General features: G+C 38.8%; 1 protein-coding gene across 1 annotated transcript; it reads right to left on the bottom strand.

Moving 5' to 3' along the window:
- Positions 1 to 287: 287 nt before the first annotated feature.
- Positions 288 to 18,075, bottom strand: dnai1.2 (dynein, axonemal, intermediate chain 1, paralog 2). Its single transcript, XM_053316175.1, has 20 exons — positions 18,049 to 18,075; positions 17,823 to 17,882; positions 17,567 to 17,665; positions 17,287 to 17,367; positions 16,871 to 16,997; positions 16,514 to 16,569; positions 16,269 to 16,424; positions 16,085 to 16,144; positions 15,826 to 15,954; positions 15,323 to 15,407; positions 15,097 to 15,214; positions 14,932 to 14,975; positions 14,522 to 14,769; positions 14,101 to 14,190; positions 13,838 to 13,925; positions 13,592 to 13,671; positions 10,281 to 10,429; positions 7,631 to 7,730; positions 3,977 to 4,162; positions 288 to 389 (listed from the first exon to the last, which is right to left on the bottom strand). Exons 1-20 carry the CDS (start codon positions 18,073 to 18,075, stop codon positions 288 to 290), a joined length of 2,085 nt encoding a protein of 694 aa, XP_053172150.1.
- Positions 18,076 to 18,626: the final 551 nt, after the last annotated feature.

Below are 18,626 nucleotides of genomic sequence, written 5' to 3'. Positions count from 1 at the left end.
ACTTGTACAATACACACGGAATAGGTTTAATAGATCCCTACAGCCAAATCTAATGTCGCCTGTCTAATATGTATCAAATACTGCAGTATAATAAATGGATTATTAATTGAACGTGAATGATTTATTAACAGTTAAAGAGAGAACAGAGGAAAACATTTTTAATAAACATATACACATTTTTTTCTTGTCATGTCGATGTCGTTACTGATGCACAAACTGAGCGAAATAAGTGTGACTTTTATGCATGGGAGTGAGAGATTGTACCATTCTGCCAGGTTAGCGAGTCTTTAAACTGTGCTTTGCTCTGGTTCCCTCAGCAGACTCAGTAGCTTCTCCATTTTGGCTACTTCCACTTCTGGACCTTTAGGTAGCTCCTGGCCCTTCTTTGCCTATAAAAATGCATAGACACATAGAAATTAGAATTTACTTGACCTTATGCTTACAGAGCACTGAGGGAGACCACAAACCCAGCAGGCAGTTAACATGAGGAGAACACAATCAGACAGAAATGGAAATTGATGCATGGTCACCATCAGTAGCAAAATGTTTATAATACTCCATTATATAATCATTTCTTTCCATTACATTGCCATTATATTGCCATTCCATTATAATATGCCTTGAGGGTATTGAGCTACTGCCTAAATGACAGCATTGCAAACAACAAAGGGATCTTCCAAAGCTGCGGTGTGAGTGTTAAATACTCCTGTGTGTAAAAAAAGCACAGCTGCTTAAGAGCCAAATTATGACTTAAGATTTGTCTTGTGTTGCTGCAGGAGTTCTCTCTGCTTCTGTGAGTGGATATTTAACAGGCTTCAATACTGTTACAGGATTTCCTCAGGCTCAGTTGGACCTTGATTGAAGAAGTCTGACACAATCCACCACAAACCATTTTAATCGGGAAATAACACATTTGACATTTAGGACTTTAGGAGACAACCTGCATTACAGCTTGTATGAATTAATTAATAAAACTGTAAAATCGGTTAATGTTTGTAAGATAATTTTAACTACAGGATATAAATATGTCGTGGACTTATATTTTCAGAAACAAAGAGGCCATTTGTTTCTTGTATCTTTGCTGACACAATAGATTACTAATGGTAGTTACCATGGCATTATAGACACTCATAGACACACTCACCAACTATTAATGTAAGCAGTGAATATGTTTGACAATTAGAACACCTCACAAATCTGATGACAGACATTTTGACTAGTTGAAGCAGGAAACACACAGGTGTAACTAATTAAACTACTACATTAACGGTGCACAATACCAGAGCCCTGATGGAACTGTAACAACTACATATAATGCTATCATTTGTATTATTAGTTACACATGTGCTTTTCCTGCTATGACATCACATAAAATCTTTTGCAAAAAAAGACATGAAGTATGAAAATGTTTAGAGTGCCAGCCTGTGTAATAAAAGGTATTGCAATTTTGATGAACACTGACTGTGCAAATCTTAAATCTGTTTATAATTATTGTAAAAATAGTGCATTATTAATATAGTACATAATGTAGTTTATATAATATTATTATAGAATTGGGACATAGTGACTGATGTGAAAAGGGGGATGACATGCTAACTCCTCCTTGGAAGCACTAAAAAGTTTAAAGTGCTGCTTATATAACAAACGCTGTTTACATCTATATTTCTATTTTGGTTAAACTAATTCAAAGTTCTAAATGGATACAGCGAGGGGGCTGGTGCAGACAGACAGCCTCTACACAAATGAGCATCAAATCCCAAAGCAACATAATATCGCTGCGATGATGTATGGCTCAATAAAGCTTCCCACACAGCAGAGAGAAAAGCTGACAAAGCACAAACCTGAACTTAAAATGAATAAAACCTTCTAAGTTAATCAAAATCATATAAATTCAGTATAGCTCAACATGTCCACATGGGTTCTCATTTATTATCTAAAATCCTATGTTTCCCTGCTAGTTTGCTTACTGCAGCAGTAAAATCCTGGAGCTGCTCTGTCTATCTATAGACTTCCTCTGTGTTAAAGTAATGCATACAGATAGGAAGCCCCGGTTGTGCTGTAAGGCTCAAAATATTGTTTGCCCTCATTTTCCAAATGTAAATGCTTTGATAGAAGTTAGCTTGTGGGAGGCAACAGTGATAAACAGATTATCACAAAACATTACATAACACTGCTTTTATATTGTGCTGGTTTGTGGCAATAAAGAATGAGACCAATGAGATGAACACATTGATGTTGTCACACAGTTGAAGAGAACAGTATACAGTCAGGGGACATTTAAGGCTTGGGGCCCAAGTACACAATAAGTACACATGATTAAAGTAGTGTGCAATTTAGTGATGTAATAGTGAACAAAACCTCAGACTTACAAACATATAAAGTACTGGTGAGCATTGGGGGATTTGGGCAAATGGTCACACACTGACCCTTCACAACCACATTACATACCTACACAATAGAACATAGATGTATCATCACCTCATTACTGACTGTAGCCCTCAGGCTTATAACTGGGGAATAACTGCTCGGATCAGCACAATGGACAGCGCTCATGGTAGAGCACACTTTGGCAAAGTACAACCTCCAATGAATTTCTGTTTCATGCATGAGCAACAACTCCTGAGCTCTCTGACCCTGGAAGCTCAAAATAATCAATTAAAAACTATTTGAGAGGCACCACAAGACGAGAGAGACTGTTTTATTGAGAGTATGAAAACCAGGGCGTTGACTTGTATTGTCACAGTTTGGATTGCTGGGCCACTGTGCCAGTGTTTTAGTAATATTAATGGACCACCATGGCAATCGGGCTGGTTTTAGTGGGCTGCAGTGCCAATTATATGGAACATATTATTGATATTATTTGCTGTGGGTGTTTGAGCCTGATGCTTATTTGCCACACTGGATTACAAAATGCTGAACGCTGTTAGTGGTGCTGAACTGTGCAATTATTCCCCAATTGTACGCTTGAGGGCTACAGTCTGAAGTCGCTAATGAGGTAGCACTGGGTTTGTGTATGTGTTGTTATGCTGAACTTATACAAACTGTGTCTGTGTGTGGTTGAAGGAGAATAGTTTATGTGTGTGGCACCCAGCCTGGCCTGGCGATGCCATGTATAATACACAAAGACTTGTAGTGACAATAAATATGTATTACTCTAGTTATTAGAATTTTGATCTGGTTAACATGCACACAAACAACCTAAAAGACGATTGGGGATGCTGCAGAGATGACTCTAAATGGGCCCTGATTAAAGTGTTGTGACTCACTGTGCTATTTGGTTTCCTCCTGTATTTAGTAAGGCCGGTGATTACGCCACAGCTCATTAACCATTGTCATCAGTGGCAACAGTTATGTGGTAGGCATCTTAAACAGTGGGCCAGCTGAACACTCTGTTTCATCATAATTTTCAAATAGCTTTTTAGTAGAATTTCCCATAAATAATAATTTCTGTTCTGCTTCTCCTACTGATGATATTTTCTAACAAGTTTATTTAATTACAAAGAACACTTGACTTCTTTTGTGGCTAATTGCTAACTGGCCTAAATGAGAAAGGGAGAGAGAAATACAGGCGATAAGTGATGCTAATAATGAGCTGCTGAGGAGAGGGGGAGAACGGCGGCCTTCATTCCATTGTTATTTAGCCAAATTAGCTTGAGGTCAGGGCTGAGTAAAGAATGAATCATTCGACTGGCTTTCATTGATGTGGAACATCAACAGATTGTTTACAGATAAAACAGTATGTAAAAGAACACAATAGGCTGTACATGTGCAATGATATCAAAAAAAGACATTACTCCACTGTGGTAGAATATTTGGCACCTAATGTGTACAAGCTTTGTTTGTATGTGCTATAAGAGCCTAATTAAAGATAAAGAGGCAAGAATAACATATAATGGTAAAGCATTTGAAAAAGAAGTTGATCTACTCATTACTTACAGGTAGGCTTAAAATATGCATAGAAATCACTGTCCCTTACCTTGGGTTTCTTCCGGAGGTTAGGAGAGAGTTTGAGGCTGGTAACATAGCCTCGGTCATCACCCACGATGATAATGGGATAAATGGGATTAAACTCTACGTGAGTCAGCTTGGTCTTCTTTTTGGACACCACTGGCTGCTGGCAGATAGCCTCATATTTGTTGATGTTGAGGTCAAAAACGTGAACCTGAAAAAGATGAGTGATGACACTACTCAATGTGTTTATCAATCTTTTTTCCCTCATTTTTGATTGGACAGTAAGAGTCTGCCCTACACGTGCAGCTATCCATGAGTGCGTGAGTGTGTCAGTGAGTGAGTGAGTGAGTGAGTGAGTGAGTGAGTGAGTGGGCGAGTGATAAACTTTATCACGCCATTGGTCAGCTAGCCGAGCGATTGAGTGTCCCCATTGGCTGTTGCTCTTTTAAAATGAATCGTTGCAAACAGTGTTCTATTGCCTCATCATGGGGTGTGAACAGTGCTTCCACTCAAAGCCCAATTTGCACGGGATTACCTGGGGACCTCATGATATTTAGCAATCGGCCTCCTCTCCTTCCTGTATCTTGTAGAACATGAGACTCGTGTAGGCTGTTATATCAGTTTAGTGTAGGTGTGCTTGCTGTAGGCTAGGGGCAGTAACTGGGTGGAGATGAGCCTTCTGAATTTGCACCCACTACCGTCAAAACTTGAATTTATAATGTCCACCGCCTCCATGGTCCAGCCTATATTAAATTCTGATCTGGTCTTCTTTACATTTACAAACCTCGAATCGAACTGACATTTCAGGGGTATAGCAATAACACAACACTGACTAAGGATGTAAATAAAAAGGCAAGTTAGGAGTGACCCATCTTATTGTAAGTCTTCAAAATGTGCCTCTACAGTGAGTAAGGGAAGGCTCTAAATCTGCGGTACACTGCCTTTTCTCATCATGTGAGCATGTCGTCTTTGATGTGAGAGGGAGCGCAGTGTAGCACAAGCTTCTGCAGTGATGCAAGCCTGACCATCTGGTGCAAGGAGGGTGTTCCCGGTAATTCAATGAGTGTACACTTCTGCCCATATGTGCATATTAATGTGTGTGTGTGTGTGTATTAATGTGTTTGTGTGTGAGCGCACGCTGGCAGCCCCAATACACAATCACAGGCAACTTTATCCAGAAGGAACCAGATCACATATATTATTCTTTGTGTGCCTAAGTGCATTTAGACAATCTGTTGACAACAAATGAGCCCACTGCAAAGCGCAGCCCACTCCTTTTATCAGAAAGATGACTGTGACCGAGCCGCTAGGGTTCACGCTGTCTGTATCAGCCCGGCACAAAGCATCACAGTCATCACTTGCGACTAATCATCATATTCTAATAGGGTATGACTTTCAGTAACCTCCATCACTATACCCATTAGCTACAGTGTTTTTGTTGTTGGTATATAAGCCCTATTAGTCACGACTGATTTCAGTGTACCGTGACTACGTCTGCAAATTGTGCAAGAATATAGAGAGTAATAAATGTAAATGAAATGTATCCAAATTATATTAATACACTGTTGTAGAGGTTTAAATTTAATATGTTAACAAATGTATTTAAACCATTGCAAACAGTTAGGTAGATTATGATATCAGTTGTGCAAGGTAATTGTCAAAAAATTACAAAAACATCTTGAGGTTTTGTAGGTTTTTGAGGTTAAGTATCAGATCTTAAAATTTCTCATGAACTGATGAAAGCATACTAACTGAAATATGTGGCAGTTCAAGAGCAGAAGGTGAAGGCGAGCTGTACAGAGAACATATACGGATATCGAGTGAGATCACAGTGGGCTAAACCTGGACTTCTCATTATTTCCTCCTGACACTTTAGTTCCTCAACAGTCAGCTCAGATGAAGAGAATAGAGAGATATTTGTTTGTACTGCACACCTCAGTGGTTCTTACACCTCAGCCTGTGAGGCAAGTCATTATCCTTATGAACACACGCATGCACACACACACACACACAATGCAGCCGGCCAGGTTGTCATCAACCGTAAATGCACGTCAAGGAGTGCACAACTCACGATGAGTCACTTGAGCTCTATCAGACACTTGTCACAGATGTACTGTCAGGAATCTGCTATTCTGGGGGAAGATTGTGCCGACTGATGATGAGAGATGAAGTTACATCACTCAGCTGACCCACTGATGAAGGTACACCATTGGTTGGTCAACCTTCATCGGTCGGCCCAGTGTTGTCACTTCCTGTATCCGTCGTTTCAAATGAAAGGCTCTCTTGTGTTTCATACACAACCCAGCCGTATATTAGGTTTTGAACTGGTCTTCTTTAAGAAAAAATGGTACAATCACACTGACTAGATCTGTTCAATTTTAATATTCTTGTCCATCCTGCTCATTTGAAAGGAGAGGGTATTGTGCTTGTAGAGTGTATGCCAACTGATGAGCTTTTAATGAGTTTTTTAATAGCTGCTGCAAAAACTGCTTTTGATCCAGTTTAGAGACTAACTTAAAATACATGAGACTTAATATGTTTTCTAGCAAGTCATTTCATGTGATTTCATTTCTTAGAAGATATTAAAAAAAGTGCTGTTTTTATTCTGGGTTGAAGCAGCAGCTGTTTGCGTCATCTGTTATTTTCTTACAACTTATACAATATAAATGGGAACGTTTCCTCCCTTCTGTGTCTTAAGACTGATGTTTGGCTGTGTAATAATTTGCATAATGGTGGGTAAACTACCGTATCTGTTCTGCCTGTGGTGACTGTAGACTGGCATTGGAGAGGATGGGACACACACACACACACACACACACGCACACACACACACACACACACACACACACACACACACACACAATCACATAAGGTGGCTCTCAAATTGCTCAGCTCTCATTTCCTCTCTGTCACTCTCACTCGACTTCACTTGGCACACTGGACAGGAAATGTGTCAGACACAACACTGTGGACTTTTATAGCGAGGCACAGACTGGTGCAAAGACAAACAGATGGGGACAGCTTGCAGCCATACTAAGAAAATATGTAGAGATAAGCAACACAGCGTCTACTGAAATTACTTTTGGCTTGAATCAATAACCACTGGCGGGGCGGGAAGCTGCCTTTGTTACAAGAAAATGTGTTTGAACAAACTAAATTGCCTGAGGCTATTCTGCATTAATCTGAGGTTTAGCCCTTGACCATGGCGAGGGTTTAGTCTGCTGAGTCCATAACTATATTATAAGGTTGATAATGAAGTAGGCAGCAGGTGGTAGATGGTGCAGCTGTTTGTCATTTCATGTGTTCTATCAGGTAAATGTCATTTGCTGGATATCAAAGACAAACAGCAGATGTGTGGTGGTAATAATCACAGCCTTCAGACAAAGCATTCAATAAATCCTCATATAAATCAGCCCATATCACCTGGAGCCATGAAAATATCTCATATTTCAAATGTAATAATGTAGACACGTTAAAATATGAAAAAGTAAAATCACTAATAAGGCAAAACCTTTCACTGTACAATGGATAATGTCAAGTGTTTTATCTCATGCACAGATCGTGCACTGTAGCCTTGTCCAGACAATTTAAAAGGCCATAATAAGCACATACAGTTATAACTGTTAAACTCCTCACTCAATGTGTGTGTTCGAGAATTAAGGTTTAAAATGACTCTTACTGTTCCATCTGTGGTCACAGCAGCAAATACAGTGGAGGAGTATGGAGACCAGGCAACATCACCAACAGCTGCATTCAGGTCAAAGGTGAACATCGGAGTGCTGGAAAAACACAGACACAAAGTCAGACAGTAAATCTCTAAATGTTCATTAAACTGCATGAAAAGATAGGTGCTTTTAATGTCATCCAGTGCAAACAAGAACTGTTACTCGTTAGGTAAAGCTGATGTTTTAAATAGTCTAAAGTTATTACTGAGATTGTGCACAGTCAATCTATCCTTTGTTTGATTCTGCATTATAGAAATAAAAACACAGAACACTTCATTTCTATTGTCTTTGCTATGTTATATCTGTGATTTCTTCCAGCAAGTTTTCAGTTTTTTGTCCATGTTGATCAGTTACAAATCATGGTGGTACAAAGATGCCTCATCAGGGCTTTGCAGAGAAAACATGTAGAGATGAAACAGAAGGCTCTTGCACACTGTTTCTTCATATTATTATCCTGTGAAACACCACTGAAATCCCCACTGAAAGCTGAATGTAGAAATGAAATATTTCTAGAAGCTGCTACCAGACACATACACATCTTCTTCAAATATTAAGGAGTGAGGGTTTGTTTGTGTGTAAGAAAGAGAAACAGAATAAGTAAAACTTTTTCTTTGATAGGTTGTAACTTTGGCAACACTGTAGGCCAGACTTACATCTATGACACTGATTTGCAATGACACTCTGTGGGTAATTGGTGTTGGATTTACTAAGGCAACAACTAATTATGCAATCAACAACTAACTAAGACAGCCGTCAGCCTTCTAGGCACATTCTGCAAGCTAATGAGGAAACTCTTTATCCCCTCTCTGTTTGGACTGGACACACATTGTGTTCACATTCATTTATGTTTATTCATTGTTTTGGACCTATTTCAGTATAGCTCAACTGTTTTTGGAGGTGTGCTCACACTCTCACCACTGTCATTGAGATTTCTGCAGAATATTGGTGAGTTAAGTTTCATACCTACCCACCACAACCTCTCTTAAATACATTATATTTTCAGCAAAAAACTGTATGAATCTCAGTAACACCAGAATGCACAATCAGCCAACTCCTACCTTTATTTGGACATGCCTCCCTTATTGATTTTGTGCAAGATGTGCCTCAGATGACAGACAAACTGTGCTTGCATGCAGGAGAGCTTGTTTGATAAATAGCATGCCCACTGGTAGGTATAGAATGTGTCTGAAATTAGATGCAAAAGGCTGATAAATCTGGCCCTGGGTCTTTCAGGAGAGGGTTTTTTATAGCGGAATGACACTGCACATACTGTAAATCTAGAGTCAGAGCAATTGGGATTCATAAATTGTGCCCAAGTTATCACTTGGCAGAGGTGCCGATTTGTCAACCTAACCTTTTCTGTGATTAATAGACTTGATGCAACTCTCCTCTATTACTAAAAGCCCTTCAGTTCATTCAACACTGGCTAACGTTGTCTGACAGTTTTACAGGCTATAGCAGCCTAAGCCATCAAACAAAAGAAGCAGTTTCTGGTATTAGCTTTCACACTTCTGAACAGTGGGGTAAAGAGTTTGTGAAAAGTTGTGTGATCCAGCCAGACCATCTCTGACTAACAATATGTCTTGTATCTGTGCAATGTTATGTATCATTCCTGAAAACCCTGGCTCTCATTATGGGTGTATGATTACTATCATTATTCAGTCAAGCTGTCTGTGCTGACAAGAAGTGGGAGGCACTGTGAGTTAGTCAAATAAGCCAGAAAAATCATACTGGGCCCACAGTGAGAATAAGAAGGTAATGAAGACTAATATTATTGTGCAAAGATTATACAAATGATGATTACCTTGTCCTTTCTTCACTGAATGTACAAACACATTTATACACATTAGTAATGCTGCTAACAAAGGTACTTTGAAATCAACAAACAGTCCACAATACTGTTGATAAACTGAAATAATAAAAACTTAAGGTTGCTGGAAATCTTGAAATTACAAATTAGCCAATGACCCAAGTCACTTTTTTACTATGTATTTTTATACATCTTTTCCATCTTTCACTCAATTTTAAGTGAACAGTCTCCCATGCACTGCAGTCGTTGTCACTGTTGAACTTCCACTGTTGCCCCAAGGGAGTATAGAGCCAGTCATAAGTCAAGTTCAACACACATGGAGTCATCAGCTTCTTCCTGTCACCCAGCAGTAGAGAGCTACACAAGGAGACTGTCATGTTCAGTATTTCAAGCTAATCCCCAGAGATCTCGCCCTCCTCTGCAAAGGTGCCCAGGCCAACCAGCCTCACCATCTTCCCACAGTGCTGCTAGAGATTGAACCCGGGTCTCTGAGATGGCAGATATGTGTTTTTACTGAATCTGGAATATTAACACCCTGCCACCCAAAAGCCACAATGTTTCCTTATAGATACAAAAAGTCCATAAACAGTTGTAGAAATGCAATACATTTACAGAGATGGAAATAAAAAAGGTTTCTGTAGATGGAAAACTAGAAAAATAAAAAATATAGATGAAAAATATAGATAAACTTGAATAATAATTTTTTATAGCTGTAATAAAATAGATAGCATCTAGGCTGAAGATGTCATTTTTAGCAGCAAGTATTCCCTCTTTCACTCCATCAGCTGTCTTACTTGATGGTATGGTCCCAGATCTTGACAGTCCAGTCCGAACTGCAAGAGATGAAAACCTTTGGATGGAAGTGGTTCCACTTCACAGCATCCACTGCCATGCTGTGGGCATTGTAGGTCTCCAGGAACTGGCTGGAGTAAGTCTTGGAGCACTGGGGAATGATAGAAAATTATTAATTTGGACCAAAGAAATAATAGAAATGTAAACTTAGGCTTTCTCTCAATATTTTAAAGATATTCTTCAGCCACTGAATTCATTCATTACCTTCTTGTAGTACCTGAGCCAAACACATTTGAAACACTAATCCATAGATTACCAGATTGTCTAGAAAACTGTCCAGAAGAACTTCTTTTATTACAGTGGAACCATGTGCATGATAGTGCACATAGTAGATTTCTCATCATCCCAGCAGGTACACAATAAAGTTACTTAATCAAATCTTGCAATCCAAACTGTTATTGTTCTTTAAGTGGTTTTATTATATTATATATTGGGTTAGTAAAAATTAAGTCAATGAAAAGAAATTAAAAAATGGAAGGAAGAAAGAAATTAAAAGAATCAGAAACTCATCAGATAATTATGCTAAATGCATTAGTTGGTATTAGTTCAAATAAAACAAAATATTTTCTAGTTTAGTTACCATGTTGCAGGATAAAATTGTGGCCATTTTTTTCCTGACTGACACTCTTTGCACCTTTTATTCTGGTTTTCAATGAAAACAATGTGAGCGTTATCTTTCCCTGTATGTGTTATTCCTCATTTTTGTTGGTAAGCATACATGCACTGAGAGACACTTTCAGGTTGAGTTCACTGGCTGAGCTGTACTGTTGATTATGATAAAATGTAAAAGAATAGCAAGGACATGACTTAAATTTATTTAACTACTTTTAAATTTCGAAGAAAATCTGAAGGAATCTTTAAAAATATTTTCATAAAAATGCTTTTATGTTTCTAGGCATATGTAATTTGCCATTGACAGCCAGCCAGAAGCACAACATGTTTGATAGTTTTAAAACAAAGAGAGTAATAAAGTCCTCTGTGGTTCAGTGTTGAATTACCCTTTAAATTTCCACCGTTTGTATTGCAGAGTTAGATTGCAGGGATAAATTAACTGGACAATCCAGGACTAAACAAGCTTTATAGCTTGTGGGGACAGCTTTTGTATTACCGAGCACTGACAGTTGATTGCTGACCTGCAGCTACATAGGTGAAAGATTTTTAATCAGTCCTGCTCTTGCCGGGAATCGTGTGTCACTGGGCCTTGAGGTGACAGACAGCATATTTCATCATAAACACCAGGTAGTGTGTCTGCCTACATTAGAGCTACTTGAGTACTGTGAGTGCAGCCAAGGTGTATGTTCTCTCACACTCAGCATGGATCTAAGACACAACCATGGTAATAAACATATCAGTGCTTTCTCCACATTCCCGTCACAAAGCCCTGCAACGTACAATCAAAATTTCTACAAAACAAACTGTGACACTGATTACTGAAAACACAAAACACAAGTAAACAGAAAATAATGAGCGTGTCAAGTCCGGTCAATCGAGCACTGTTGATTTTTGATATGCAACAGAGTATCAGCAGGCAAGTCTTAACTAAATACACTAAATATTCCTAATCATAATTAATGAAAATAAATACTGCTTATGTACCATGGTGTTATGAAATCCACAGTAGAATAATGTGGTTATTTTATCTTTTTAATGTAATAAAAGGTCACCAAATGCAATGGTTTAGCTCTTTTATATGATTTTAACTGTATTTGGGTGACAGTGAAATTCAGTAACAGAGGTTTGCAGGGTACAGCTATTATTGGTTTTGGCCTCTTTGGTGGATCTTCTGGGTCAATTTTTGATAATGATAAAACGATTACATTACTACCAGCCAGGAATACATAAACATATATTCCATATTATTTTTATGGCCACAGAAGATAGACTTTCCTCCAGCATTAGGTTTACTTTTATAAAGATCAGCCAATTTCAGGGATGTGCACATTAGCTAGTGAGCTATTTAAACTCTTTTCTGTTATTAAATCAATATAATGAGGGCACAGTAACTGCGAACAATTAGACTTTTATGAGTGTCTTTGAGGATAACAGTAACGAGAACATGAGCAAGAAAAGCGTAGAGAAGGTGGGAGGTCAGCCAAAAACTACCAGCTGTCTAATGTGGACAGAGAGGGCCTCTGCTTAAGGAGACTCATTAAACGCATAATGTCAAGACTGAGGGGCTCCCAGCGGGCCACATGGACATGCACGTAAGGATAACCACACAACACATGCACACACCCGCACTTTTAATGGAGCTCTATTAATGGAAACTTTCTAGCTTGTATACCCTCTGGGGTGCAAGTCCAACAGGATGTCTGTAAGTGCACCACAAACGAAATGAGCTTGTATTTTTCATTGCAGATTACTGAGAGACATCCCCAAGATAATACTAAAGCCATTAAAGGGTAATACAGAGAGACAAGAGCTAAACAGCATCAGCAGCATTCTTGCATCAAAAGTTTTTCAAATAAGCTTAACCCAACCTTTGTTTCAGCAGTGTGCTAATCATGATCAAAAGTTTATTGTCACTGCGTGGGTTTGAGAGACTTTATTAGCATTGTCAATTAGGCAAGATGTAACCTGACAAGCCAATTTTGCACAGATAAATTATGACCAAAATAAGGATTGATGTTGATGATTTTGACATAGTCAAAATCAAACTGAAATATTATATTATAGTCAACGTAACAGATGAACAATACTGTTAAATGGGACTCAGAAGATTCAGGCAGAAGGAATGAGAAAGATAACGAATTCAGACATTTGTGCCTGAAAGACTGAAAGTTTTTACTTACTAACTGTTGAAATTGTGCAGTATAGTAGTATACTGGTGCATGTAGTACACAATATACAGATTGCTTCAAAAAGACCTACATTGAAAAATCATGTAAAATATATAAAATCTGCACTTAACTTCAACCTGGCCTCATTTCCCCATTTTTTACATCTAAATATTTAATGTGGACAACAATTTTTTTAATTAGTCCAGTATTAAGTGACTTAAGTACTTAAATTAGGTTAAGTTGCTATTTCATATCATTAGTACTATGTCAAATTAATCAATTAATAAAATGTAATAATTAATTAATTAATTCAATATAATACATGTTATTGTATCACAGATAATGCTGTAGTCCCCTCCGCATTGGAGATTTGACTGCCTAAGTGGATCACGTCAGTAACATGCTTGATGTTATTTTAGATGTGACCTATGTCATCCAGCCAAATCTAAGACAGTGGAATCCTTGATACATACCTTGTGTATTTTCCCCTCCTCTGTGCCAACTAGGAAGAGATAGTCGATCTGTTTATGGAAGTCAAACGATGTACCACATGCTGCAGACAAGAGGCATGAAGCACTTAAATTAGCCACATGCTGTTACAGACATTGGCCTGATGTGCTGGACCAATGAAAATGTGATATTTGAAGTGCAGGCAGCACATGTGTACAGTCTTATATACATGCACAAGATGACACAACACAAAGTGACTGAGACCTTACCTATGCTTGGCTGCTGTGTACCCTCTGGCCCTTCGGGGACAGCACCATTCAGCGACAGTCTGATAATGTCTGTAAAGACCAGTTCATTCTGCAAGCATGCAAGCACACTATGATGAGTTGTAGATATTTACACAGTTCATTAACATAGTGTCTGATTGGCAAGCATGTTGAAAGTTAGAATATGTATTCTACTGAGATCAAAGCAGATGAGGGAATATCTGTAAATAATATACTGTATACTTAAGCAGATTTTATTGGCTAACCTTGACAAGTGTCCAAGACACAACTCGACCATCAGATGACACAGAATAGAAATTGTGATTGTTGTCCATGTCATCATTCTGCCAGCACACCTGTATGAAAAACAAAGAACAATAAATAAATCTACTAAAAACAGAATAAAACAGTTGGTGTATGTGTTTGAGTTGTGGTATGTGTTTGTTCAAAATATTATCTGACATTATTTGACAAAGATGTTAAATTTATATGGTATTTGCATTGATGTCTACTTCCATTCACAAGTCACTGGTTTGGGAAAGCTCTCAAAATGGTAAACCCACCATGAGAACATACAAATTTAGAGAAGACAGTGCAAGGGTGGAGTGGCTGGAGTTGAATGAACAACACAGACACACCCTGAACTCCAATCACCCTATCCACCTTTCCCTCTTCCAAGCCTCTCACCTGCCAGACAGGGTCAGTGTGCTTGCCAGTCTTAGCAGTACTTTTAAACACAGGTCCCAGTCCTTCCTCCTTCAGGTTGAAGACAGCCACACAGCCGTTGTAGAAGCCTACCGCCACCAGGTAGGAATGCTGCTCATGGATGTCAAGGCAGAGGACGCTAGAACTGGTGGCGTAGATATACTCTGGGAAGGCAGAGTTCTTCAATGAGTAGAAGACAAGCATACCTTGCCCCTGTTTATTGAAGTCATCTGGCCAGGAAAGGGACAATGGACAAGGGAGAGTAGATGGGACAGTGCAAAAGAGATCAGGTCAAACACCAACTATGCTTTATAGAAAGTGACTACTAAAAATCAGATTTGATGTTTACATAACTGCTCACTAATGAATCTTGAATTTCCCTGCATACTCACAGGATCCCATTCCCACAGCAAAAAGATCCTGATATTTCTGATTCCTGTTGAGGACATTTGCATATATTAGGGACCTTCCTTTCTTGTAGCAACAATGGAGGACGCAATGAATCAAAGTAGAGCTACACAAGCACACTTATTTTTAGAGTTGTAGAGCAAACCTACCAGCAGAGGGCAGTGACAGACAGCCTTTTGGCTTTGTCATACTGGAACTTCCACAGAGGAAGCAAGGTGCCCTCCTGGTCCCTGAACTCATCAGAGGCATCCTCAAAGTATTTGAAATCTAAAAATAGGGCGGAGAGAAGAGAAGCACTAAGAAGTGTGACAGCTTAAAGCATCAGTGACATTGTTGTGCATTTTACTGTCACTTTACATGTTTAATTGAATATACCTTGAGCTATGTCATCAAATGTATTTTGATTGACCATTCGTTCAAAGATCTTGGTCGCCTTTGCCACTTTGGTGATGTCGTCACTCTATAAAGGAAACATGGCATAATTTGGGATGGAATCCTGAAAGAAGACTGTGGCTATATTCTAAATAAATAATAATTTCTCATCAAAATACCATGGAATACAACACTACTATGAGTATAACGATCGAGCACTATCAAGAGTTAAAGGTAACAATAAATGTATTGTACATGCAGTGTGTTTCTAATCCATGATGCATGTCCAATTGGAAAATCAAACACATGACAGCTTAAAGCATTACATACTGAAATCAAATGTTACAGTAAGATGATGTATACAGATCTGTAATGACTAAATAGATTGATAGTTCTAAAAATATAACCAATATACAGGACAAGGTAATCAACCTTGATATAAGATATGGATACATATATTAGATAGACAGGTGCAAATAGAGTCTGGGAAGTTGGTAAGCAGTTACCTGAGTTTCTGTCAGCATCATCTTCTTTTTACTTCTTTCACCATCTTTCTTTGATGGTGCAGCTTTCAGCTTCTCTTTGTTCTTTTCTTGTTTCTGCAGCTCCTCCACATACGCATCATAGATCTCCCACTGTAAAGAGAAAAGTGTTATAGAGTTATAACAGGCATACTATAAGAGTAAACATATCCGCTGATGCTCAACAGTGTAGAAACAACTCTGACCTAAACATTTCTTTTAAACAAGTCAGGGAATTCACAACCTGATTAGCCGTGGCAGAGAAAATGCTGCGTGGAGGAGGTTCCGTCTGGCAAGTTCTCTCCTGCACAAAAATAAAAATGACTCAGCTGAAGCTCTTGAGGCACTAGGTGATGAATATTTTATTGTATGCCCATCAATATTATGTTTTTATGCACTTCAATATCAAAACTCCTGCTGATTCCTACCCTTAGAGGATTATTGAGGGTTTGGGAGGCCCTTTCACTGAAGTTGAACTGGTTAGTAACTTTCGGCTCCTTTTTGTCTGTTTTGGAGGCAACGCTGTCTGGTCTGTCCTCTTCCCCAGCTTCCTCCACTTCCCCTCCATCCTCTACCGGTGTAGCCTATGGAAAACCAACACAGGGAAGCTTTGTTGCTCAGATGACACTCTCAACCACTTCACCGTGGCCCATGCAACAAAATATATTTTTACCGGGGTTTCAGGTTTCTCCTCATCAGGTTCTGCTCCAGCATCAACTTTTGCAGTCTCTGGACACATTAGAAACATCAAATCATAAAATGAGGGCAGAACTTATAAGTAAAAACATTGATTTTATTTTTAATGCAAGGCACATCTTGAATTTCATGGCAGGTCTTGAATTTCATGGCACATGTTGAAAGTGACACCTTGTGGTACCACATATGCACTACACCAGAGGAAAAGAACCAGTATGTAAAAATGTCCACAAAAACATTATGAATATGAACAATTTTGAACTTGAATAACAAACACAAGCATTGCTGTGCTTTGTAAACACAGAATATTATTGTGACATGTTTCAGTATCTACCTTCAGCAAGACCCTCCTTGGCCCTCAGTCTTCGAGCCTCATCTGAGTCTTGATGCAGGAGACTGCCCTCCAAGACAAAATGAAGAGCCATCTGATCCACAGCACTGATAGGCTTGTAGGAACGTTCCTGAGAAACAGAACAAGCAATGATGTGAGTAACAGCAAGCAGAAAAATGTGTTAGTTTTGTTTGGTTATGGTAAGGAGAGAAGAGAATGTATATTAATTTAGATGGTATCATTGAAATCTATACAAAAAGCACAAGAACACTGGTTAAAGGTAACTGTTGTGTTTTAGTTATGAGGGGCTGACAGGTACGCAACAGCATATACCTTTCTCATTCCACAATATGAGTTGGTTTCAGTATGGCAGTGAAGCCAGCGATGTAAGGTTATAAGCTTGGTTGTAACTTCCTCACCTTGAAGCTGTACCGGACAATATTTTGGGGGGCATGTGGATTGTTTGCAGTCAAGATCCTTGTGATTTCCTCTTTCAGCTCCTAGTGATATAAAGAGGAGAGCATACAGTAACAGCACATGCCTGACTCACTTGGCAGAGATATTGCTGGCAAAAAGAATGACCAAAATATGATAATGAGAATGTCAAGTTGGGAAAGGGAATCAAGCAACAGCAGTAAAGTCTACGCCTCATTTGGCTGACTTGAACGTGAGCAATAAACATTCTAGTTCTTCTCTTACAGTCTCATTGAGCTCCAGCTGATCCGCAGGTTTAGTAAGTGCTTTCCCATGAGACCACTCATCATATCCCTCACCAGTCTCCACACCCTCTTCCTCATCCTGTAACACATGAAAACGTCTTGGTTAAATTAAAAAAAAGTCATTATGTTGTAATAGCATGTGTTTTTCATAGTTCTTCCATCAACAGCTGAACAGATACCACAATTCAGAACTGTTATGAGTGTGGTATGACTGTTGTGACTCAGACAGTACCCACCTTCTTTTTGCTTGCAGTTTTGGTGGCTTTTGCACCAGGAGCTTTCTGGACATTTGAGCTCTGTGTGAAAACAAATGACAACCAAGTAAATGATCAGCTCCATTATAGTAGGGGAAAAAACACTCTCAGCTTCTTTAAAGTCGATAGTACAACTTTTATTTAGCTATTCACTAACTGAGACATGGCGCTATCATTTAGCTAACGTTACCTTTTTCACAGATGCAGCTGCATTGTTACTACTCGGCACGGGCATTGCAAAGAGTTTGTAAAACTGACTCGACCAATAGTTTAGGTATTATCTTAGGCTAATATGTTTTTAGTCGACATAAACTATAAAGGGAACTTTAAAATAGTTAAAAAAAACAGAAGAGACTTGCTTCCTCGCAGCTGCCTGTTGCTGTGTATAGGTTGCCAAGGCAACCAGCCGTCCAGGTTGGTCGTTCAAAGAGGGTGAAGATGCTAATAAAGTCAAGATAGTACCCTTCATGTGGGGCTTACTTGTCGGGTTCCTGTCGTTTAACAGGGAATTATATGGCATTTAAGTTGTATCTGTTAATGAGTCTGTAAACTACTTACCAGATTTATATTTTTGTAATAGCGTTTTAATCCTTAGAATGGGGCTGCACCTATGTTTTAGAGTAAGGATCATTTGCTACAATATAGATAATTATTACGGTCCATTAGGAGAACGTGACACACGCAGTCAATTGTGGGATTACGCAAATACATGACAGCATGTGAAGCACACACATTTTGAATAAAGTTCTCGTGAATCATTTGTAAACAAGGACTTGTCTAAATGTC

Source organism: Scomber japonicus, chromosome 3 (genome assembly GCF_027409825.1).
Source record: "Scomber japonicus isolate fScoJap1 chromosome 3, fScoJap1.pri, whole genome shotgun sequence".
NCBI classification, from domain to species: domain Eukaryota; kingdom Metazoa; phylum Chordata; class Actinopteri; order Scombriformes; family Scombridae; genus Scomber; species Scomber japonicus.
Note: the sequence above shows the minus strand (reverse complement) of the source record. Positions and strands in the feature narration are given on the sequence as shown.